At 40.6% G+C, this 23,582-nt stretch overlaps 1 protein-coding gene across 1 annotated transcript; it reads right to left on the bottom strand.

The window, feature by feature from the left end:
- ccnk (cyclin K) lies at positions 1-22,703 on the bottom strand. Its single transcript, NM_001163779.4, is given in 11 exon segments — positions 1-3,858; positions 6,626-6,694; positions 6,810-6,843; positions 8,483-8,685; positions 10,967-11,136; positions 14,536-14,593; positions 18,027-18,132; positions 18,309-18,440; positions 21,168-21,249; positions 21,379-21,633; positions 22,584-22,703. Coding segments are annotated over 10 exon segments (1,620 nt in total). The 5' UTR covers positions 21,579-21,633; positions 22,584-22,703; the 3' UTR covers positions 1-3,292.
- Positions 22,704-23,582: the final 879 nt, after the last annotated feature.

Raw genomic sequence — 23,582 nt, 5'->3', positions numbered from 1 at the left:
TCAGCAAATGCGCAGTTTTTATTATCTGCCTAAAAGAATCAACGGGTAAACACAAGCTAGTTGAGCACAGAGAGTCCCTCGATCAACTATAAACCAAACTAAGGCACATACGGGAAACTATGAAACCAACATGCCCAATCATTGCACCTGATCTCAGGTCAGTCAAAGATGCCAGAAAGGCATCAGAATTACCTACTGCTAAGGAAGATTTGTGGGACGTTTTCCCGATCTTGCTAAGGAAATAAGAAGTCTGCAACAAACTAACTAAAAAGTAAGCCAGAGGAACACAACACTGGGAAAATAACAAACAAAAAAAAGCAACACACTCTAAAGATAATACAGAATAACCCATATGTACAATGAAGAATTCATAATTCGTTCATAGAAAGGTATTTGATATGTAAGTGGTGATAAGAATGGATTTAAAGGGATAGTTCACCCAAAACTGAAAACGTCTGTCATTTACTCACCCTTCACTCAACAGCTAACCATCGACTTTAATAAGTAGGAGAAATACATACTATGGAAGTCAATGATTACAAGTTTCTAACCTCATCTAAATATCTTCTTTTGTGTTTAACAGAAGAAAGAAAATCAGAGCAGGGGCCTCCAAACTCAGTCCTGGAGGGCCGGTGTCCTGCATATTTTAGTTCCAACCCCAATTAAACACACCCGAGGCAACTAATCAAGCTCTTTCTAGGTGTACTAGATCTCCAGGCAGGTGTGTTGGAGGAAGTGTGAGCTAAACTATGCAGGACACCGGCCCTCAAGGACTGAGTTTGGGCACCCCTGTCATAGAGGTTTGGAAACACTTGAGAGTAAATAGTGACAATTATATTAAACAAAGCTGCAGATGCTGTCATTATTCAAGCCTTAGAAATGTAAAGACCTGAATCTTTACCTCCTGTCAGACCAATTTATACATCTACTTGTGCATTATAATCACAAAAACATCCTAGTGTGAGAGCATTTAACACTGAAAACATCCTCAATTAGATCCACATGGTCTGTACTGTTGTTAGACCTTATGGGATAGTTCACCCATAAAATTAAATGAATCACCCCTTATGTGGCTCCAAACTGCTATGACTTTTTTTGTTGCCGTCCTAAAAATGTTTTTTTCAAACATAGAAAACAGATATTTTGAAGAATGTTGAAAACCAAAACCCACAATGACATCCATAGTAAGAAGAAAATGCCCTGGAGTTTCCAACGACCTTCAAGATATCTTCCTTTGTGCTCAACATTCATGGATGAACCTTCCCTTTAGCAGGAGGATGAGTAGATGAACACGACAGCTTTTTGTTTTAGCGATGAATTCCCTGCTGAAAAATCCAGCTTAAACCAGCCTAGGCTGGTTGGCTGGTTTTAGAGGGGTTTTGGCCATTTCCAGCTTGGTCTTAGCTGGTCAGGCTAGAAAAATGCCCAGCTAAATCCAGCTAAAACCAGCTTGACCAGCCTGGATTAAGCTGGACATGGCTGGTTTTGGCTGGGCACCCAGCCTGGCTAAGCTGGTCAAGCTGGTCCCAGCCTGACCAGCTAAGACCAGGCTGGAAACCAGCCTGGAAATGACCAAAACCCCTCTAAAACCAGCCTGGTCGACCAGCTAAAATCAGCCAACCAGCCTAGGCTGGTTTAAGCTGTTTTTTTCAGCAGGGTTATCCTTTTAAATCAAGTAAGTAGAGATGAAGTCTACAGAACGGTGAAACCCTGAACCCAAGTGGAAGCCTGTGGCATTTCATAGACTTCCTGACACTCCAATTCAAGCAGGGGTGTCCAAACTCGGTCCTGTAGTGCCGGTGTCATAGTTTAGCTCCAACTTCCTTCAACACACCTCCTTGGAAGTTTCTAGTATACTTATAAAGAGCTTGATTAGCTGGTTCAGATGTGTTTAATTGAAATTGGAACTAAAATAAGCAGGACACCGGCCCTCCAGGACTGAGTTTGTACACTCCTGGTCTACACCTTCCTATAAAACCTGCATCAAAATACATAGAAACCTGACGGTGTAGAGTTCAGAAGCAAAAACCTCTAGTTGCCATCTAAAGTGAGCACTTTTGTCAGCTTCCTCTGTTTATTTTCACTTATTTCACTTTAAACGCAATAAAAGGGAACTCTTAACTGCCATGAAAGTGAAATTACTGAACCTACAGAAGAGAGGATGAGAATAAAAATGCTCATTTTAGAACAGGCATGTCCAAACTCGGTCCTGGAGGGCCGATGTCCTGCATAGTTTAGCTCCAACTTCCTTCAACACACCTCCTTGGAAGTTTCTAGTATACCCAGAAAGAGCTTGATTAGCTGGTTCAGGTGTGTTTAATTGGGGTTGGAACTAAAATAAGCAGGAAACCGGCCCTCCAGGACCGAGTTTGGACAGCCCTGGTCTACACTTTCCAATAAACCTGCATCAAATTACATAGAAACCTAATGGTGTAGAGTTCAGAAGCAAAAACCTCTAGTTGCTATCTAAAGTAAGCACTTTTGTCAGCTTCCTCTGTTTATCTTCGCTAATTTAACTTTAAACGCAATAAAAGGGAACTCTTAACTGCCATGAAAGTGAAATTACTGAACCTTCAGACGAGAGGATGAGAATAAAAATGCTCATTTTAGCACAGGCATGTCCAAACTCGGTCCTGTTGTGCCGGTGTCATAGTTTAGCTCCAACTTCCTTCAACACACCTCCTTGGAAGTTTCTAGTATACTTATAAAGAGCTTGATTAGCTGGTTCAGATGTGTTTAATTGAAATTGGAACTAAAATAAGCAGGACACCGGCCCTCCAGGACCGAGTTTGGACACCGCTGGTCTACACTTTCCAATAAACCTGCATCAGAATACATAGAAACCTGACGGTGTAGAGTTCAGAAGCAAAAACCTCTAGTTGCCATCCAAAGTGAGCACTTTTTTTGCAGCTTCCTCTGTTTATTTTCACTTATTTCACTTTAAACACAATAAAAGGGAACTCTTAACTGCCATGAAAGTGAAATTACTGAACCAACAGACGAGAGGATGAGAATAAAAATGCTCATTTTAGAACAGGCATGTCCAAACTCGGTCCTGTTGTGCCGGTGTCCTGCATAGTTTAGCTCCAACTTCAATCAGACACACTTGGGCTAGCTAATCAAGCTCTTACTAGGCTTTCTAGAAGCATCCTTGCAGGTGTGAAGAGCAAAAATCCGCAGGACACCGGCCCTCCAGGACTGAGTTTGGACACCCCTGTTTTAAAACATATCAGTTGGTTTTTAGATGTGAGCTCTGTGTATTGTATACAGGCACGCGTCTCATCTTCTCATCTCATCTCATCCATGCCCCTCTGTTCATTCCTGTGATGGCGTGGGGCGGCAGCTGAGGCTGGCCTGGTGGAACAGGAGGAGGAGGGTACCCAGCAGGCGGTAAACCCATTCCCGGAGGGGGTACGTTGTGCCCTGGTGGCATGTGTGGCGGCGGAGGCGGGTAGCTAGGGTTGTACCCTGGAGGAGGGTAAGCTGGAGTGGGCGGGGGCAGATTGGGAGGAGGGTAAGAGGCTGGAGGCGGAGGACCTGGAGGGGGAGGGTTTGTGTGCGCATAGACATGTGGGTGATAGGCCATCCTGTACGAAGGGGGCATGGGCGCGTAGGAGGGCCCTTCGGTCTTCATCATAGACTGCAGACTCTGAAACCCCTCCCCAGACATGTAGGAACTGGACGTGGACATGCCCATGATGTAGCTGGAGGGTGGAGGCGGCGGTGGGCGGTGTGGCAGAGGGGGAGGGGCTCCGTGTGGCAGAGGAGGAGCAGGTCCTTGTGCTGGGTCCAGTTCTGATGCCGCAGCTGGCTCGGCTTCTGCAGGAGGTGCTGGGATGGCAGATGGAGTCTTGCGTTCTGTGTAGACAGATGTCAGAGGCATCATTAGTGGTTGCGTTCATTACATTTTAAACTGCACGAGTCGAAAAATATGCCTATGGATCTTTTTTACAAGATTGATATGACGTCTTTAATGGTCATCAGCATGTTGAATCCTTAAAGGCTTTTATTATTTAAATTTTTAAATAAACGAGTGAACATTGCCACTCAGGGGCGGACTGGCCATCTGGCAATTCTGGCAAATGCCAGAAGGGCCGGACCAATTTTTAAATGTGGGCCGGTCAGTTTTTTATTTAATATGTATTGTTTTTATGTGCACCCAGCTTTTATCTCTTGCTAGATATGATATCATGATGATGATGATGATGATAAAAATAATAATAATAATAATAAATGTTAAGCATTCGGCCCAATAGAGTGGAGGAACTATGACGCCACTTTGTAGGCTAATCGGCTGCTAGCATAAAACTGGTTCCCTCGTGAAAATCCCTATGGGATTTTCCCATAGACTTTTCGAAGATTGCAAATAATAATCTCCGTGTTCAAACACTGTTCATGACACTTACACGTTTTGTCCAGCAGAATAATCCTCACACGAAAATACAACTTTGAACACTTTTGGATCTTAAATGCAAACGCAAGAGTTAAAAAGCTAACATTAGGCTATAAACGGACTACAGAGCCCTGGGGGTGCTCGTCTGTGACGTCAGCCCCACCCTGCTACAGACGACTTATCAAGCTTATTTTTAGAAATAATGTCCATGACAAAGAGTTAATCTCTCTGTTTATTACATTATAATCCACGGTATATATTATAAACAAATAAATACGCAAAAATACATAGACCTGTGCCTTTTGGATCGTTTTTACGTGGGAAATACATCTGTTTTGCTTTACGGTTGTTCTAAAAGTTTTAAAACTGTGTATAAATCTGCCTACATAGTATTATCATCAGACATATTTAAATAAGTGTATTGCTCGCGTGCACACAGTCTGCTTACCTTAACAGACGACAGAAATGAAGTTCCGTCATGGACATAGCAACATTCAAAATTCCTTTTTTGTCACGATATACACTGAAAAGCAGCCCATACAGTCACATGCTGTACATTTTACGGAGGAGTGTAAATATTGCAGTTATGACTGAGTAAAATGTGTTCAGACGAAGAAGAAAAACCCGACGAAAATCACTTGATCACGTTAAAATGACAGTTAACATGCATGTATTTCTACACATTTATTCACACGTTTGCATTACTGAGAGCAGGACAGAGACAGGCTGCACTAATAAGCAGTATCTTCATAATATTGTTTATTAAAATAAATTATCAACAAATGAATCTGTCTCGACAGCCTTTACAAGTGAAGGAATTATCTACACACAATCTGAATTCCCAATTAGAAAAATACTACAAACTATAAAATACTATTCATGAAAATACCTAAATAACAGACTATCCAAATGCCCAACACAAGCGAGCTGCGCTCCAGACCAGATCAGCTCGATGACGTATAATGTCTCCGACACCGCCTGTAGTCCCAATTAGCAACTTGATAGCAACCGTCTTTTTAAAGAAGCATTACCGATTTAAAAATTCAAAAGTGTGCTGTAACTGATGTGTTTTATGTCGTAGAACAAAACGTGAAAGTATTTTGAGTTTGTGTTTGCCACGGACCTTATTTAAGCGATTTTACTGAAACCCCATTCAAAAAACCCATTGACTTTGGGACGAGGGAACCGGAACTGCTAAAATGCTAACTCGCTTCCGGGTTTTTGCATACAAATTGACGTCATAGTTCCTCCACTCTATCGGCAACTGCCGTCTGGTTTCAAGACCCAATCCAAGGTTACCCGGACATAATCAAAATTTGGCAAGAATGTCATATTATTTCACCATCTTTACACTAAAATAAATAGTGAATATGCATGTCCGTGGGTGGGTCTGTATCGTGTGGTAATGTGGGCTGGTGTGGCAACTAGTGCCAGGGCTGAATTTTTGTCCCAGTCCGCCCCTGTTTCTACTTATTTATGTATGTGTTACATCATCTTTGCATAAAATTACAAAAATAGATTAAGGCCTCGTTTACACTAGCGCGTTTTAGTTTTAAAATGGCGTTTTAGATCAAAAATCATCCGCGTCCACACTAGCGTTTCCGAACATATCCACACTACGCCACCAAAAACGTATATCACGTGACCATTCGCGCACTCTGAGCATGCGCATTCTAGAATAAACAGAAAGCATGTGTCTCGCTCGGCAATGAATGTACATTTTTAAAGTTCCGTCTTTTCTTTTCCTTTATTTTTTAAACATTACTTATTGTGTGTGATGAGCAGGGCCAGACGGAATCTGCAGATGTTTTTTGCTATTTCTGCGGAGAATTTTGGTAACAGTCTGTGGATTTCTGCGGAATTATTTTGGGAGTGTCACAACTAAAACCTCAATATGTGAAATAAAAAGTAATCCCTTTTAAACTTTTATTTAATGTTTACAATGCAAATCCAATTAGATTGACTTTATTTGCCAAACAAAGCAAGTCTCTCATATAATATCTCTACTAAAAGACAGAAAATATTACTGTACAAACTGCATTGTACATAAATCAGATGAACATTTTTACATTAGTCAATAATTTTACCGAAATAAATAAAAAAAAAAAACTGAATAAATAGATTTACACACATTTAATCAAGTCAAAAAACAATTAATGATGGGCTAAAAATCTGCGGAGTTCTGTGCGAAGATTTATTGTGCTGCTTCTTTTAAAACAAAGCAAGTCTCACCAGGGGGTTGAGAAACAGGAAGAGGCGGCATGGGACTCTCCAGACGTGGTATCTTAGAGCCGACTTGCTCTGAAACAGTGACAGAGAGTAATTTACACTTAATACAATAGGAAACTCATAATCCCACAATAGACCTTGGTTCTCGTGAAACTATAAAATGTCCTTTGCAAGCAAAATTATTTACCTGCTGGAGCTTTAGGTTCATCTTTAGGAGAGACCTACAAAACAACACAAAAAGATAGGAGTTTTAGATTACCTAACGCATACAGAAGCTATTTAACCAATCCTTTCATTTTCCTCTTAAAGCCTAGTTCACACTACAGGATTTTAAACATCAGCAGATCGCTGTGCCGTTCACACTACATGACTTGACTTTGTGTTTTTTAATCTCTGTGGTGTTCACACTACGCGACACTACGTGAATGATCCACAAGAGGGGGGTCACACACTACATGATCTGACAACAACTCATTCCCCAACAGCTCATTCAAGCTACCAAACCACAGCCAATGAAATTTTGAGGGAGGAGTCGTCAGAAAAAGCTGAACACTATTGGCTGTTTGTGTGCTGATTACATCACTGACAGCGTTTCAAGCTTTGGAGAAAGCATTTATAAACATCGTCAAATCAGTTGATTTATCAGCGGATTAATCCCTCATCTGCAAGGCTCGCGTGGATAGATACAAAGAGAGTTTTTAATTTTTGTAATTTTATAACTATTTGAAATAAAACTAACATATCTATAACACCCTGCCGTTTTCTAACTATCAGTGTATTTCTTTCTGACATTGTTTTTTTTTTTTTTTACAAAACAGTAAAGAACTGAGCATTTCTGCCTTAAATTACCATATTGGTCAAAATGACTGCATGCATGTCTGATACTTTCCGCTGTGACTTTAAATATGTGTGCATTTCCTTGCCTAGCAACTTCCTGCTAACATAAACAAAACTTTCTGATGGCAAAAACATCAATTTACTCCAGATATCTTTCAAAACAGCAGATTCTGTGCTGAATAGCTCCTGTTTGAAAGTGAAAATGAAAGCCAAGAACTTTGCGTGTTCTAGTATCTTAACTACATATTTATAGGCTGTATTTCCAAAAAAAAGATTATATTTTTAGGGTAATGGTGTCATTAAATATGATGCCAGACATTCAAAGCTTAATTTTAATATCTCAATAATAGCTTTGAATGTAAATATGTTGTGGCAATATGGTGTTTTATATGAGGACGGTCAGAATGAGCAGTATGGTAATTCTAATAGTTACAGAATTCTAGTTTCACTGTTAATATAGCCTACTCTCATGTCTGTGCTAACGCAGAATGAAGCGAGTGCACTGATGCCCATTCTGACCAATCACAGATGTTTCTGCTGAGCTCCTGAACACACAGGCATTCAGCTCATGCTGATATGCTCTCTCATTGGCTGCAGCTCGTCACTACATCTGACCACACGTGGGGTTGAGTCGGCCGACTGGTCTGGAATATTGAGCATGCTAAATGTTGGATTTCCGTCTGCGAGGTGTCGGCGACGCGTTAGCGAGCCTCGTTGATGCGTTGTTCAGTAGTTCACACATAAAGAGTGGCGAGCGCCGTGCACCCGCAGATTTCTTCCCGATCACAGGCTGATCTGTCGGCGAGCTCGTTAACTTCCAAATCAGGCTCAAATCAGGCTTAAAATCCTCTAGTGTGAACTAGGCTTAAAGAAGCAGCTTGCTTGTTTGTTTTTAACAGTGAAGCAAAAAACTATAAACTAAACTATAGTAAATATACTGTGATGATGTGAGAAATGTTGATGGCGTCTGAATGATTTTTGGTTTAACTGTGTATCGTAGCCCATAGTAAATGCTTTACTTACATGTTGGCGTTTAATCTTGGCGGGCGGGCTGGCCTGGGGGGAGTTCTTCTTGGAGGGAGGTTGAGCGGGTGGGTTCTGCGCCCCTGATTGGCCGGGAGGAGCAGCGGGAGGGGGTGGCGGTTTCTCTTTGTCCTGCATCGGAGGCTGCTGGGGGATCGGCTGCTTACCCTGAGAGTACAAATCCAGAATCTGGTGGCAGATATCTGTGAACCACAAGAGCAATACCATAAGATACAGAAGGTAAGCAGTAAAATACGTCACAATAAATCTTAAAGGGTCACGAAACACCAAAACACATTTTTTGAGCTGTTGACAGTGGTATATGTGTCCCACACTGCTAAAAACACTATTAAGACACCTATATTTCACTAAAAAGTGTAAATTGGTTGTTTTTGTGTTATTTCAAGCAAATTCGTACTTCCGGTTTGAAACGAATTTTTGAAGCTGCGTCATGGACATGAGATAATAGTGTTGTATTCCAGCGTGCAGACTGGGCGTCTGTGCCAGAGTGAGTCTTATTACGTCTTACAGTGTGATGCATTAATGCATGAGTAAGGCTTGGTTCAAACCAATCAGCGCGCTCTATTGTGCAACTTCATTAATATTCATTACTGTCATAGTGTTTAGACGCCACGTTGTGTTGGCAAAACAAGCGTGAAGTGTTGCTTTTATAGTTTGCTGCAGTTAAGTTTCGTTTTCATTTTCTCTCTGTGAGAGCGCAGCTGGAGTCACGTGTGGATTAACAGTGTACGCGACGCTCGACAACAATAACTTACGTGTCTAAGGAGGATTATTGTTTACCTGAGAGCTGTTCTCATCTGCAAACGCTGAGATCCGGATTCGCTTGTAGTCTTCTCTTAATAAAGACACGGCTCTAGTTGCTGTGGATTGTCCTGTCTCTACACATTTGGTAAGTGAGCGACCAGTGCTCTGTGTTTATTTAGTTTGTTCCTATCGAACAAAGTTAACTATTGCACCGAGTGTAAACATGTTAGCACCACAACCAAACTTTAACCTCGTGTAGGATTTTCACCGCATTTTGTGACCGGAATAACACACGCGGCTTTCTGACGCTACCTGCCGTGTGCATCTAAGTTTCCGGGAAATGCAGAGGGTTTTTTTCTCTCATTCGCAGTGCGGTATCAAACATTGCATGAAAAATACACGCTTAGAGCAGTTCCTCGAATCAAATATCTCGTTTGTCGCGAGGGGCATGAATGAATTCCCTGAATGAAAGAGCCAAACTGCAGTTAAAGTCCACCATTTAATAATTTGGCAAATAATTCGACTACAAATGTCCATGTAAACACAGTCACATTGTCAGCTGTGGTTGTGTGTTTTGACTCGGAAAGTCAGCGCGCCCAAATAGACACTCCCACACCAAGCCTCTTTTCTTCCTCCGACACTCCCCCCTAAACAGAGCTGGACACGCCCACTTTTCTGACTTTTTCCAAAGTAGAGGTGTGAAAACACCCTGCTGAAACGAGGGGGTTTCATGGCCCTTTAAGGAATCAAGACTTGAGATTTCATCAAACTTCTGAGTTTAGAAATGTAGGGTGTTTGAAGGTATTGCTGCATAGTATTGGAAAGTAATGACATTGCAGAACGGTTTTAAAAAAACAAACATCTCCACCATGTTGCCTTCAAACAAAACCTCGTCATGCCAACATGTTACTGTAAACAGAAGCTTAACTCTGGCCCCGTCTCGGAGTTCTTCTGATTGGTCCACAGCTTTAGAACTGACGTTGGTGAGTGGTGCAAAGAGGTTACATGGTCTTGAATATAACCGTTTAAATTACTGTTAGGCATGGGATGTTAACCTGTCTCAAGGTTTACCGTGGTTTGAAAAAGTCACGGTTGAAAAAGTAGCTTCTTTCCCAGACATTTAAAAAAAACATTTTAAAGCAGTACTCACAATACTGTGAAATTTTTATCCAAGGTTATCATACCGTCAGAATCTTACACCGACCCATGTCTAAATACTCAATATCAGGGGTGTCCAAACTCGATCCCGGGCGGTGTCCATGACACTACCCTCACCACCCACGCCCTCAGTTATATCCGCTTCCAGGGCGCCAGAATAGAGAGGGGGGTGTCCGCGACACTACCCTCACCACATGCGTCCTCAGTTATATCCGCGTCTAGGGCGGCAGAATAGAGAGGGCAGCGTCCCCGACACTACCCTCACCACCCGTACCCTTAGTTATATCCGCATCTAGTGCGGCAGAATAGAGAGGCCAGCGTACGCAACACTACCCCTCACCACATGCGCCCTCAGTTATATCCGCATCTAGGGCGGCAGAATAGAGAGGGCGACGTCCGCAACAGCTCCCTCAACCCTCGATATGGTAGATTTTAAAGCTATGTATTTTATGCTACTGTATGGTATTGTACCTTATGATGTGCAAGCTGATGTCTGAAACTATTTATTGTGTAGCCTTTTAAAAATGTATGTTGTGTCAAACACATGATGCAGTCTCTTACCTTCCAGCAGCTCCACTGGAACGTCCTGGACAAACTGCTCCCACCAGCGGCGAGACGACTGCTTAGAAGTCCACTCCTGAATGTCAAACTTGCAAAGCCGGCCAGCAAGGTACATCACCGCCACTGCTATGATCTCTGGCTCCCACTGAAGCGACAGCATCGTGCAGAGGCTGGAAAATACAAACGAACAAAATCCACACTGCGGTAGTGACGGCAGCTTTCCAAACATTGCTTCATGAAGCTTTAAAATAATTATGAATGTTTTAAAATCATAAATTAAATAATTTATGAATGTTAAAAACAGAGCATCTACTGCTGAGAATGAGAGATAATCGATCTACTTTCACTTTCCCTCTTGGATAGGGAAACCTTTACGCACAGACATCAATTAGTCTATAAATAATTACTTGCATTTGTTAAGCGCAAATATTTGTTTCAAAACTATTTCTAAATTCAGTTCTAATTACCAGCAAATGAATAAATGAACAATAATAACGAAGTGTGCTCAAAAACCTGAGTTATATCCTAAAACACATGCTGTGCCCCATATGGTCTAAAACCTGACAGGTGGGCAAATCTAAGCTTGTTTTTAATAAAACAAATATAAATATGGATATAATAAATAATACTGCTAATAATAATAACATTATACAAGAGCAAATTGTTATGAATGAACTGAAAAAGCCTCCCGAGATGAAGAAGACATAAAAGCAGTGATTTTTCATATTTATGTAGGCTAGAAAATAATATGTTTTGTAATATTTTAATCCTTTATATTTATATTCTATATCTATTCTTATTATATCCTATATATATCCTTAATATTTAAATGTTTTCATATGTAAAGATATTTGCCTATTGCTCTCTTGTGCGTATTAAGCAGTGTGTAAGCGAGGCGCAACTCTGCGCCGGAGTTTAGACCGGGTTGGTTTTGGTCTAATGAAAAATCTATTATAGTTTCTCAAAATAGCAACGCGCCAGCGGTCCACCTCAGAACCCCTTCCTTTTTAGACCAGAACGCCTATGGGCGCACAAATGAGCGCTAAAGCATTTGCTATTTAAACAGCGTAGCGCAACACCTCAAAACGACTCTTGCGCCAAGCTGAAACTACCAAAAGACCATTGCGCCGCGCCTTGCGCCACACTGCGCCGGGTGTATGATAGGGCCCTAAGATTCTGACACCTTCTTATAACACAAAAGAAGAAGAGGAGAGGAAGTTCACACACTTGTTGTTAAAGTTACTGGTGACTCGAACAAGCATAGATGGTTCAGGCAGCAGCTCCAGCTCTAGCGATGAAGAAATGATTGTTGTTCACAAGAGCACCAAGCAGCTCCACATTCATATCGCCTCTGGGCATCTTCAATGTGCGCTCGCATTGACAGTTTTGCGCTTGAGCGCCTCCAAGTGCTGTTTAATGTAACTTCAGCAGCTCCGTGCACGTTAACAAAAGTGCCAATCTGATTGGTGGAGAAGGTTTTAACGTGGCGCGTCTAATCAAATAAAACGAGCTTGTGATGTGCGATACCACTGGTTCCCTATCCGATCCGATACAAATTAAAATGAAGGCGAGTATCGATCCGATAACGATACTTTGCCCACAAAATACTGTTTGGGAAATTAAAGTAACAAGTAGTGTCCTTAGAAATATTACAGCTTATTCTTGTTTATTGATGAAGAATTAACATACAAAAATGAGACAACTTATACATTTATTGACAGCATCTGAGCATGTATATCAGTGGTCACCAAACTTGTTCCTGGAGGGCCGGTGTCCTGCAGATTTTAGCTCCAACCCTAATCAAACACACCTGAACCAGCTAATCAAGGTCTTGCTAGGTAAACTTTAAACATCCAGGCAGGTGTGTTGTGGCAAGTTGGAGCTAAACCCTGCAGGGACACTGGACCTCCAGGACCGAGATTGGTGACCCCTGACGTATATCTTCAAACGCCTGCCTGAACATCTTACCATTAAACAATAAACATTCACAGTTTTCATTTTAGTGATGTTAATCCGATCCCCTTGAAGATTTTTAACCTTTTTCTTTTGTTTTATCATTGTCACAAAAACCAAAACCCCCAAAATAGAGCCACATCGCCGCATTTTCTCCCTCTGTACCTGCATAGTGCCTGCCTGCTGCACCTAAGGACTCTGAAAGCGATGTCTGTCTCGCCCTAGCAGAACTTGTGCCTCTTCTTTCCTCCTCTTCTGACCGCCTAGTCATGACGGAGTCATATGCTGTGTTGTGATTTATATGTAGGCGTTTGATTAGGTTTCTGGTTTTACCACAGTACTTTAATGTTTTGTTACACGTCACAAACGGCATTATTTGAGTTTTTGGAAGTGAAGTGACTGACAGCGTGCCTGAACAACATGTGCCAGCGTGGACTGACTGAGTTTTCTAGCGTGCTCTGCATTCATAGTGCCATATTACATACATTTAGTCATTAAGCAGACGCTTTTATCCAAAGCGACTTACAAATGAGGACAAGGAAGCAATTTACACAACTATAAGAGCAACAATGAATAAGTGCTATAGGCAAGTTTCAAGTCTGTACAGTCTAAGAAGGAAAGTATTAGTAATATTTTAGTAATTTAGTAATTTTTTTTTTTTTGAGTACAGTTATTGGTATATCCGGAGAGGCAATTGCAGATTAGGAAGTGAAGTGGAGACTAAATAGTTGAGTTTTTAGTCGTTTCTTGAAAACATCAAGTGACTGCCGTTCTGATGCAGTTAGGGAGTTCATTCCACCAACTGGGCAGATTGATTGTGAGCGTTCGCGAAAGTGATTTCTTCCCTCTTTGGGATGGAACCACGAAGCGACGTTCATTCACAGAACGCAAGTTTCTGGAGGGCACATAGATCTGCAGAAGTGAGAGGAGATAAGAAGGAGCAAAGCCAGAAGTCGCTTTGTAGGCAAACATCAGAGCTTTGAATTTGATGCGAGCAGCAACTGGCAGCCAGAGCAAACGGATGAGCAGCGGAGTGACATGTGCTTTTTTAGGTTCATTGAAGACCACTCGTGCTGCTGCGTTCTGGAGCAGTTGAAGAGGCTTGATAGAGTTAGCTGGGAGCTCGGCTAGTAGAGAGCTGCAGTAATCCAGTTTGGAGAGAACAAGAGCTTGAACAAGGAGTTGAGTACATGACTTGGCAGGAGGAAGAACAAGTAGTTCCGCCTAAGTTGGCTATATTCAGATCAACTAGGATAATTGTGGTTACTTTCCGCTTTATTTTTATTTCCAATAAACTACGTATTTGCTCCAAATTACTGAAATATCGATATTTTGATGAGATTATCGACTCTAGAACACACAACGCTGGCATTGGAGATATTGATATTTTAGTATCAATCCGCACATCACTAAAACGAGCATGAGCCATTTTTTTTTAAATGACGATTTTGCGCCTGGCGTTTTGCGCGTTGGTGTGCACGATCACATTGATGCCATTTATATAGTCACCAGGCGTTAAACGTTGACGGAAAACGCAAATATAAAATGTCTCAATGTGCACAGGCCTTTATGCTAACATATATTTTATGTTAAAAAAAAGTAAAAATGAATCATACCTGTCATTGACAAAGGTCCACGCCATCTGTACAAGCTTCTGAACTTTGTTCTTGTCACCTTCAAATCAAACCATCAGAGCGTCAAACCAACCAGTAGTGACTTTTCTCAAATGTACAGGATTCAAACAGCAGATTCAAGGACTTATAATACACCATTCATTTTAAATCAAGCACATTTAGAAGCTAGAGGAACCTTGTTTCACTGTATTTGGCAGTGTAACGTTACAAAAATCTAATTATTTTGGGAAGAGGAAAGAGTCATAAGTAAAAAGATCATTTTAAAACGGTTTCTGAAATATGAATCAAATCTACATTATTTGTCATTATTACTGTAAAAGATTTAAACATAAGATTTTTAAATTAAGAATTTCATTATTTTCATTCTGTTTCTGACAATTGAGTACAACTGTTGAAATAAACAAGAAAAAATTTAATTCAAGCACTTCCAAGAACCTGTGTTTGTTTTTAAGTACTTTCCAGGGCTCCGTCCTTTGTACTACATGGATTACTCGATTAGCTGGATTTGATTATTAACGAATTGACATGATCCAGGATTGTTTCGATCTTCACAACTCATCCGAGAGTTGTTGGCATAGCAACAGGTCGGGTAGCTCAAACCTGCTCAGGAGCAGGCTTATTCATATAATAGGATTAGATCAGACCATTTCAAGCAAAGGTATTGCTGAAAGTATGTACCAAATGCTGATATTTTCTTACAGTAGTAGCTGACCTATAGATTATTCACACTGGAGAAAATAGAATAGTTAAAAAAAATTATAAATAAAACTTACACAACACTCTAAATAAAAGTACCAAAACTGTTATGGGGGTGTTCTCTCCCCAAGGGATTTAAAGGGCCTACTTGCACTATGCCATGCAAACCGTGCCCAGGCCCGTTTCCCGGATCGTTTGAGAAGTGTGAGTGCTCTGAATCGAGCTCAGGCACGGTTCACCTGGCCGGCCCTGGCCTGGTTGGAAGAGGTGTGCCAGAGAGCGATTCACTTGGGTTCACGCTTGTGTGTGAGTGCTAAACGCGCCTGAGCCCGAAACTGAAAGCGAGACGTGACTTTTAAGGGACTATTTCATAAGCGTTTATAATTCATTCTTACTGTTCAATGGATGCAAACTGTCATAGATTATTAAAGATGCAAACCCCTCGCTGTACCACAGCTGCACCTTCAGCAAACCTCCTAATTCCTGCAGCACGAGGACTTTTTGATTGTTTATGAGCGTCAAAAGTGGCTGATCTGTTCGGCGAAATATCACTGCATATCAAACGACTTAAACGAAATGACTAAAGAAATCTTCACTGAGCTGAGCGAAAGTGCTTACTGAACACAAATTATGGATGACGCAAGCGTGTCGTGGCCCGAATGTAATGCGAGTGCGGGCCGTCGGGGGACAAGCATGCTTTGGCCCGGTTCAACTGTACATAGTGTGAGTACGCCCAAAGAGAACATTTATGGACTTTTTAGACACAAACACATATTATTTTAAAGTACCGTCCCAGCTTAAGTACAATTTATGTATGATAATAGACGACATGGCCAATATTAAATTTTTTTCTCGTTTTTTATTACTTTTTTAGAAAATTTCTAATAATTTATGCAGTCGTGCACATGTTTTGACAGCTAATTTTCCAGTGATTTGATGCTTCGCAAAGGTTGCGGACAGTTACCAATATCAAAATTCTCTTTGATACAAAGTTATTTTGAACAGCCATTTATTAAGAAACTTGAATAGGCCTAGGCTACTATACTAAAAAAAATCCCTCTAAAAGTAAAACTAAATAAATTGCTATATACTTTTGATAGTGTGAGCGATGGCGCAGGTGTTTGTGGCTTGCCGTCCGTCTCGTAATTTAATTTGAAGTCTGTACTTTTTATTGGGTTTTATCTCTTATGTGACACAGTGTGGTTTCTCTCTGCTGGTCTATGACAAATCAACTTTATTAAGCTTACAACCTAGCGCTAATGTGCTGTGGTCTTCACAACAATATGGCTCACATAATTCTTCCCTTGGTTTTTAAATCCCTAATTGGCTTGGCTCCCTCTTACCTGCCAGACCTGTTGACTGAACATCACCCTGGTCGGTCTCTTCAGTCATCTAACCAGAGACTATTATGCAAGTCGAGGCTGAAATGCAGGGGTGGCCGTGCTTGTGGAATGCTCTGCCCCTCTGTATTAGGTCTATATCATCTCTGTCTGTTTTTAAATGCAGGTTGAACACTTTTTGATCAGTGAGAATTGTTTGTTTTTGATATAATTATTATCAGTGAGAATTATTTGCTTTAGGTATAATTTTATATCGTTCTCTTTGTGATTTGTATTGTGCAGCACACTTGCCAATCTTTGTGTTTAATAGTGCTATATAAATAAAATTGACATCTAGACATATGAAAGTGTAAAGCATGCAGCTCACAAATGTGGAAAGTTATTGCGTATCATATTTAACAAACAGTTTACTACGAATTAAAATAAATATTACTCAGACTGATAATTAAATATTAATCTGATAATTAACGATTAACCAATCTTTGCATTGCTGATCATGATGGAGGATCGATAGATCTATTCTTCGCAACACACGTTGTGATCTCAGATCAGTTCATTCAGACATTAATCTAATTCGCAAACTTGTTTGACCAAATTAGGCAGAGATCAGTTATCAAGATTAATAGATCCAGGAACTACAAAATCATCTCAGGGTGCTTTCACACCTGTGAATCGATTCAGTTGATCTGAAACAGAGATTACAATTGTTACATTGTTGCTCTTTGCTCTTGGAGTGGTTCGCTTTCACACTGCAAAGTTTCTAAACGGACCAAAAGAGCTAAAACAAGATACGTGCGAGTAAACTCTCCTCACATTGGTCAGAGTGTCAGGGTTTATTTTGCAGCGTCCCGCTCAGCTGTCAGGAGAGGTGGTGGTTTGGTGGTGATTGACAGGGTGCGCGCACGACGTGTCTGAGGAGAGATGCGGTGGGGAGGGGTGAGAAGGGTGCGCGACGATGCCTATTTGAGAACCGGGAGGGAGACGCGAGATTACCGGGAGATCATCACTCGTTTGCGGGCATCCGGAGACTCGCGAAACTTCCCACCATACTCATAATACTCTCTTCATATAGCCGAATGCCTATTACATATCCATAAAACACAGGGATATAACCACGCTCGGATCGGATCGCTTTCTCACTGCAATCGAGCGGCTCCAGGGTTCGTTTCAATCGAGCCGAGACCACCTCATTCAAGCGATCTCGGAGCGATTACTTTGGCGCGGAACAGAGTGCGATTGCCCTGTTTACATATGCCAAACGAACCGCGCTAACTGGGCAAATGAGATACGTTCCGAAACAAAAGTGTAGTTGTGAAAGCAACCTTAGATCATTTAAGCAAGGTACAAAGAACAGAGCACGGGTCGTAAATCCTTATATCTGAAATTCAAGCACTTTTAAAGAACACTGAAGAAGTGTGGGAACCATACTAGTACTACCTTTCAGCTGTTTAGCGTAGCGCAGCAGAAACTGATAGGGGTGTTCAACTTGCAAATCAAACTTGATTGTCTGGAGTAAAATTCTTTCCAATACCATGACCTCCTCCTGTGAAGAAAATCCGTCATCTTTAATACAGCCATGATAAACATATATATATATATATATATATATATATATATATATATATATATATATATATATATATATATATATATATATATATATATATATAAATAAATAAAAATAAAATAAAAAAAGGGTGTGTGTTGAATGTCGCAAACCTTTGGGTCATCTCCAAACTGTGCAAACTGCACATCGTTGAGCAGACTGCGAGCGGTTTTAATGATGTCTTTACACTTCTTGGGAGTTTCTTCCACTTTACCAGCCAGGAAAAGACAACAAGCCCCGGTAACCTGCAGAGATAAAAAGTGAGGGGGAAAATTATAGTTTGCTATTTTTGAAACTAGATGGCTATCAGTTTTTCTAAAGGGTACACCTTTTTTAATATTTAGGGCTCTATTTTGCTCTCGTGGATAGGGAAACCTTACCGCACAGACATCAATTAGCCTATAAATAATTAATTTCGTTTGTTAAGCACAAAGATTTGTTTCAAAACTATTTCTAAATTCAGTTCTAATTTCTAGCAAACAAATAAATGTACATTAATAACCAAGTGTGGTCAAAATACTGAGTTATTTCCAAATACACCTGCTATGCCACATATGGTCTAAAATTTGTCAGGTGGACAAATCTAAGCTTGTTTTTAATAAAACAAATATTAATATGGATTTAATAAATAATACTGCTAATAATAATAACATTATACAAAAGCAAATTAAATGAACTGAAAAAGCCTCCCGAGATGAAGAAAGTATGAAGGCAATGGTTTTTAAATCTTCATGTAGGCTAGAAATTAATACGTTTTGTAATATTTGAATCATTTATATACTATATATATATATATATATATATATATATATATATATATATATATATATATATATATATATATATATATATATATATCCTTAAGATATTATATATTTTTCATATGTAAAGATATTTGCGTATTGCTCTGCATCTTGTTTGTAGTGTGTAAGCCAGGCGCACTCTGCGCCAGACAATAGACCGACTTTCTGGTCAAAAGATCAGACTATTTGCAGTTTCGCAAAATAGCAAAGCACCAAAACATGCCTGCTTTTTTAGACCAGAACGCCTATGGGCACACATTTGAGTGCAAATGCATTTGCTATTTAAACGGTGTGGCGCAACACCTCAAAATGACCCTTGCGCCGAACTAAAAGTACCAAAAGACTATTGCGCCGCGCCTTGCGCCACATTGCGCCGGATGTATGATAGGGCCCTTTATATTATGGTTCTTTTGAGTGTGCCAGTTTAGGTTGAGTCTTGAACACAATTCAGATTTGTTTATTATAATGTGTTAAAAAATGTCATTTTGGGGGCGTTCACACAGGTCGTTATTTTAGGGGTTTGTTGTGTTTCACCTGAAAAATTTTTTCGACTTCGCCCCCTTGTTAAAGGGCACCTATGGTGAAAAATCTACCTTTCAAGCTGTTTGGACACACATGTGTGTAAGTAGTGTTATATACCGTCATATTGGGGTGATATACACACACACACAGTCCTTTTTTTTCAATTTAACAACATAAAAACGGTGGATCAATTGGAGCGGTTTTCAGACCGACTTGATGTAGGAGTGCGGTCCCCCCTCCCACCAATATTGATTGACTGGAGCGTCACCATATACTTAGTTTGTCGTTTCACGTCCGCCATTTTCCATTGCGCACATGAAGCAACACGCTTGCACTTTTCCAGCTGCACCTAGTAAAGATCACAGGGAGCTTCTGTGATTGCGAGAAATGCAAACGGCTGAAGTTTAAGGTGGCGAGGCAGTGGCGCAGTAGGTAGTGCTGTCGCCTCACAGCAAGAAGGTCGCTGGGTAGCTGGTTCGAATCTCAGCTCAGTTGGCGTTTCTGTGTGGAGTTTGCATGTTCTCCCTGCCTTCGTGTGGGTTTACTCCGGGTGCTCTGGTTTCCCCCACAGTCCAAAGACATGCAGTACAGGTGAATTGGGTAGGCTAAACTGCCCGTAGTGTATGAGTGTGTGTGAATGTGTGTGTGGATGTTTCCCAGAGATGGGTTGCGGCTGGAAGGGCATCCGCTGCATAAAAACTTGCTGGATAAGTTGGTGGTTCCGCTGTGGCGACCCCGAATTAATGCTCTTCAGAACAGACGCGGATTCGCGTGATGGGCAGGGCTTCTGTCTGCCCGGTGACTCTAGCTTCATAGCTAAATGGCTAACATGGATTTTATTAAAAAATTACAGTGTTTTTGTGCTTTATGGAGACTGAAAAACAGCGTCGATACGTTTAGGGCTGTGTCTGAGTCCACTACATCCTTTCAGAGGTTCATCCAGCTCTGTGAGCTCATAAACTCCTCCAGAAACTGAACCTGGATGACGGAGGCTTTCAACTGTGCTTCTGAGTGAGCCAAGCCCAGTTTGATGTCTTGTTGTCGGTGTCGCCTGGGGGATTTCCCCTGGGACACCATCAACAGGTTCTACGAAACAATCACGCCCCCACAAGAGCAAGCTTCTGATTGGTTAACGCTGCGCGAATATTCGCTGAAGTTCAGATTTTCGAACTCAAGAGATTCTCGCGAAACGCTCGTTAAGCGCGTCAAATGTGCAAAACGCTCAAATCGCCTCGGGCGTATCGCGCCATTCGCACCGCGCCATTCGCGCTATTTGTGTCATTCGCTCCGCGCCATTCGCGTGTATCACGCCGCAGGATGTCTATTTGCGCGTTTGCATTGACTTAACATGTAAATCACTCACGCTTGACGCGCGTACCTCATCTGTTGTGAACGCAGCATTATAAAGGGACTAAGCCGACAAGAAAATGAATGAATGAATGAATGAATGAAGTTTAAGGTAGACTTCCATTGTAGGTACCAAAAGAAATACTACGGCAGTCAATGTTACCAGTTTTCAACGTTATTCTAAATATCTCCGTTTGTGTTTTACAGAGGAAAAAAAACTCTGAAACAAGAGGAGGGTGAGCAATTCCTTAAAAATGTAAACAGTAAAAAAAATATTTTTCAACAACAGCTTGTACTTACATATCGGGGGAACTGTTTGAAAGAATGAAACATATAAAACCGATGAAAGTATGTTATTCCTGTCGCCAGGGTGTCATAATGTCTTAAAAAATGGTTAAGGTCCAAATGGAAATCATCACACTATTTAAACTTCAGCCTTATTCAGTCTAAATCAATACATAAACACACAGCATCTTTAGATCAGTCTATAAATAGCAGCATTGAAGGATACAATCCCAAACGTGTTCCGACATCGAAGATGAACCTGGCTCCCTCTCGTCTGTACCGCGCTTCTGTGGCTGGGTCCAGGTCTGACTGGGACGGGGTGTGGGCCAGATCCTTCTTATCCCAGTACCAGCATGGCTTGGTGTGGTCCAGATTTGTGGTGAAGCTTCCGAAGGTGGCGTTGGAGTTCTCCTTGCCGTCCTTCATTTGGAAGGAAGTGACGGCTGATGCCAAACCGCAAATCAGTCTGAACTGCAAAAGGCTAAAAACAACAGCTAGTTGGTTACTTGTTAAAAGTGCACTGGGTGAATTATGGCAAACGATGTTGAAATTTGGGACTCTACTCTCGCTTTTATGAGTTTCTTTCGTAATTCTGTTAAACAAAAATAATGATGTTCAGAAGAAAGCTGAAAACTGGTAACCATTGACCTTCATAACAGGGAAAACAAATACTATGGAGGTCAATGGTTACCGGCTTACAACATTTTTCAAAATATCTCTTTTTCTGTCGAACGGAATTAAGAAATCCAAACAGGTTTGTAACACGTAAAGGGCGAGTAAATGAAGACAGAATTTTCATTTTTTGATGAACTATATATGATTACTCAAAGATATGCATGCATGTATACACAATACAAACTTATATATTAAGTCAAAAACTTTTCTTCTGGATTAATTACAGCTATAAAAACGAAAATAATGCTACAAATAGGGTTTATTTATTCTAAGCGTATTGTTTAATTTGGGGTGAATTTTGACAGATTTGAAATAGCTCAGTTATATTATTATCGCCATCAGTTATAGGTATAGTTCAATGGGTATTGTTGAGGAATTCACATTAAATAACATCAAATGTCGTAAATTTGTGCATCAGCATGATTAAGTCACATATCTCTTGAATTTGCAAAAAAATAAGTTATAATCTATTAAAAGTTCAAACATGTCAATCATTTGCTTCGTGAGACAACACAGACAATTAAATACCAAATATATCATACATCCCAGACCACTCATAACATCACGTGACTAATATAACCGTGTTCTCCAGTAAATATGCTGTTAATTTAAATGGAGCTGTTTGATCCTTCATTAATCAATTTACGATGACATTAATAAACTGAGAGGGAAGCGATTTCAAAGCGATCGGTTTCAAACCGAGTAATTACTCATCCTTCGAATTATAAACAATAAGTAACTATAAAATAGTCTTACCTTTGCGATATATGGCACGTTTATGTCCTCAGTAAACTGGGGAGACGAATAAAACGTTAATCGTTGTCGGTCTCACATTCACGACATGGAGGCAGCCATTTACAGCACGTCTTCCTCTGTACTTCAAAGCAGCGCTCGTGCGTCATTCAAACCACCTGAAGCGACATCTGCAGGCCTGGAGAACATACATTTCAAAGTCCTTTCTGAAAATAAAAAAGTACGGGTGTTTCTTTGAAAATTTACATTTATGGATGTGAAATTTTGTTTTTAAAAAAAGCAAAAAATCAATAATTGATTTAAAATGAGAAAGATCTACACTCAGAGAGTAACCAAATAATACATTTTTGGGGAAATACAGAAGTTTGGAAATAAGAATTTTTTAATGAAATCGGAAAAGTCAACACAAGGGCCATGATGGACAGAGGCCAGTGGATAAATTTGGCCAGGATGCCGAGGTTAAACCCGTACTCTTTTTCGAAAGACATTCTGGAAGCATGCTAATGGGACTTTTAATTTGCCAGTAACCTGGGTTAAGCGCTTCCGGCGAACTGTATGCCAAAGGAAAAATCTGCACGTTTTTAAGGTCAGTTTTCTTTAAAAATCAGCGATCTCCACTGGCTGAGTGATTTCCGATATGAAGTGGGTCTCGGATTGTACTAGAAGCACTGCATTAAATGACATTTTCCCTGCCATGTCTTTATAATATGAGCATTTATTTAACCCTGTATATTCAATGGAGCGTCTGCGCTATCCTGCCGATTCTGACGGGCGAGTGCGAGTAAAAGGCCTTTTGTCTCGTTTTACGCTTGAACAACTAAACGAATGCCAAAGTTTATTTAACTGAATGTATTTTAATTACATTACAACATGAATGCTGTAAAAGGAACCGTATAAAATGGATAAAACTCACATTACCGGTCACTGGAAGTTTATAAGTATATGGGAACAACACTAGCTCGGCATATAGCCAATTATATTCATCTGTCTCCATATTCTACT

Source organism: Danio rerio, chromosome 20 (assembly GCF_052040795.2).
Source record: "Danio rerio strain M-AB ecotype USA chromosome 20, GRCz13ab, whole genome shotgun sequence".
Taxonomy (NCBI): Eukaryota; Metazoa; Chordata; class Actinopteri; order Cypriniformes; family Danionidae; genus Danio; species Danio rerio.
Note: the sequence above shows the minus strand (reverse complement) of the source record. Positions and strands in the feature narration are given on the sequence as shown.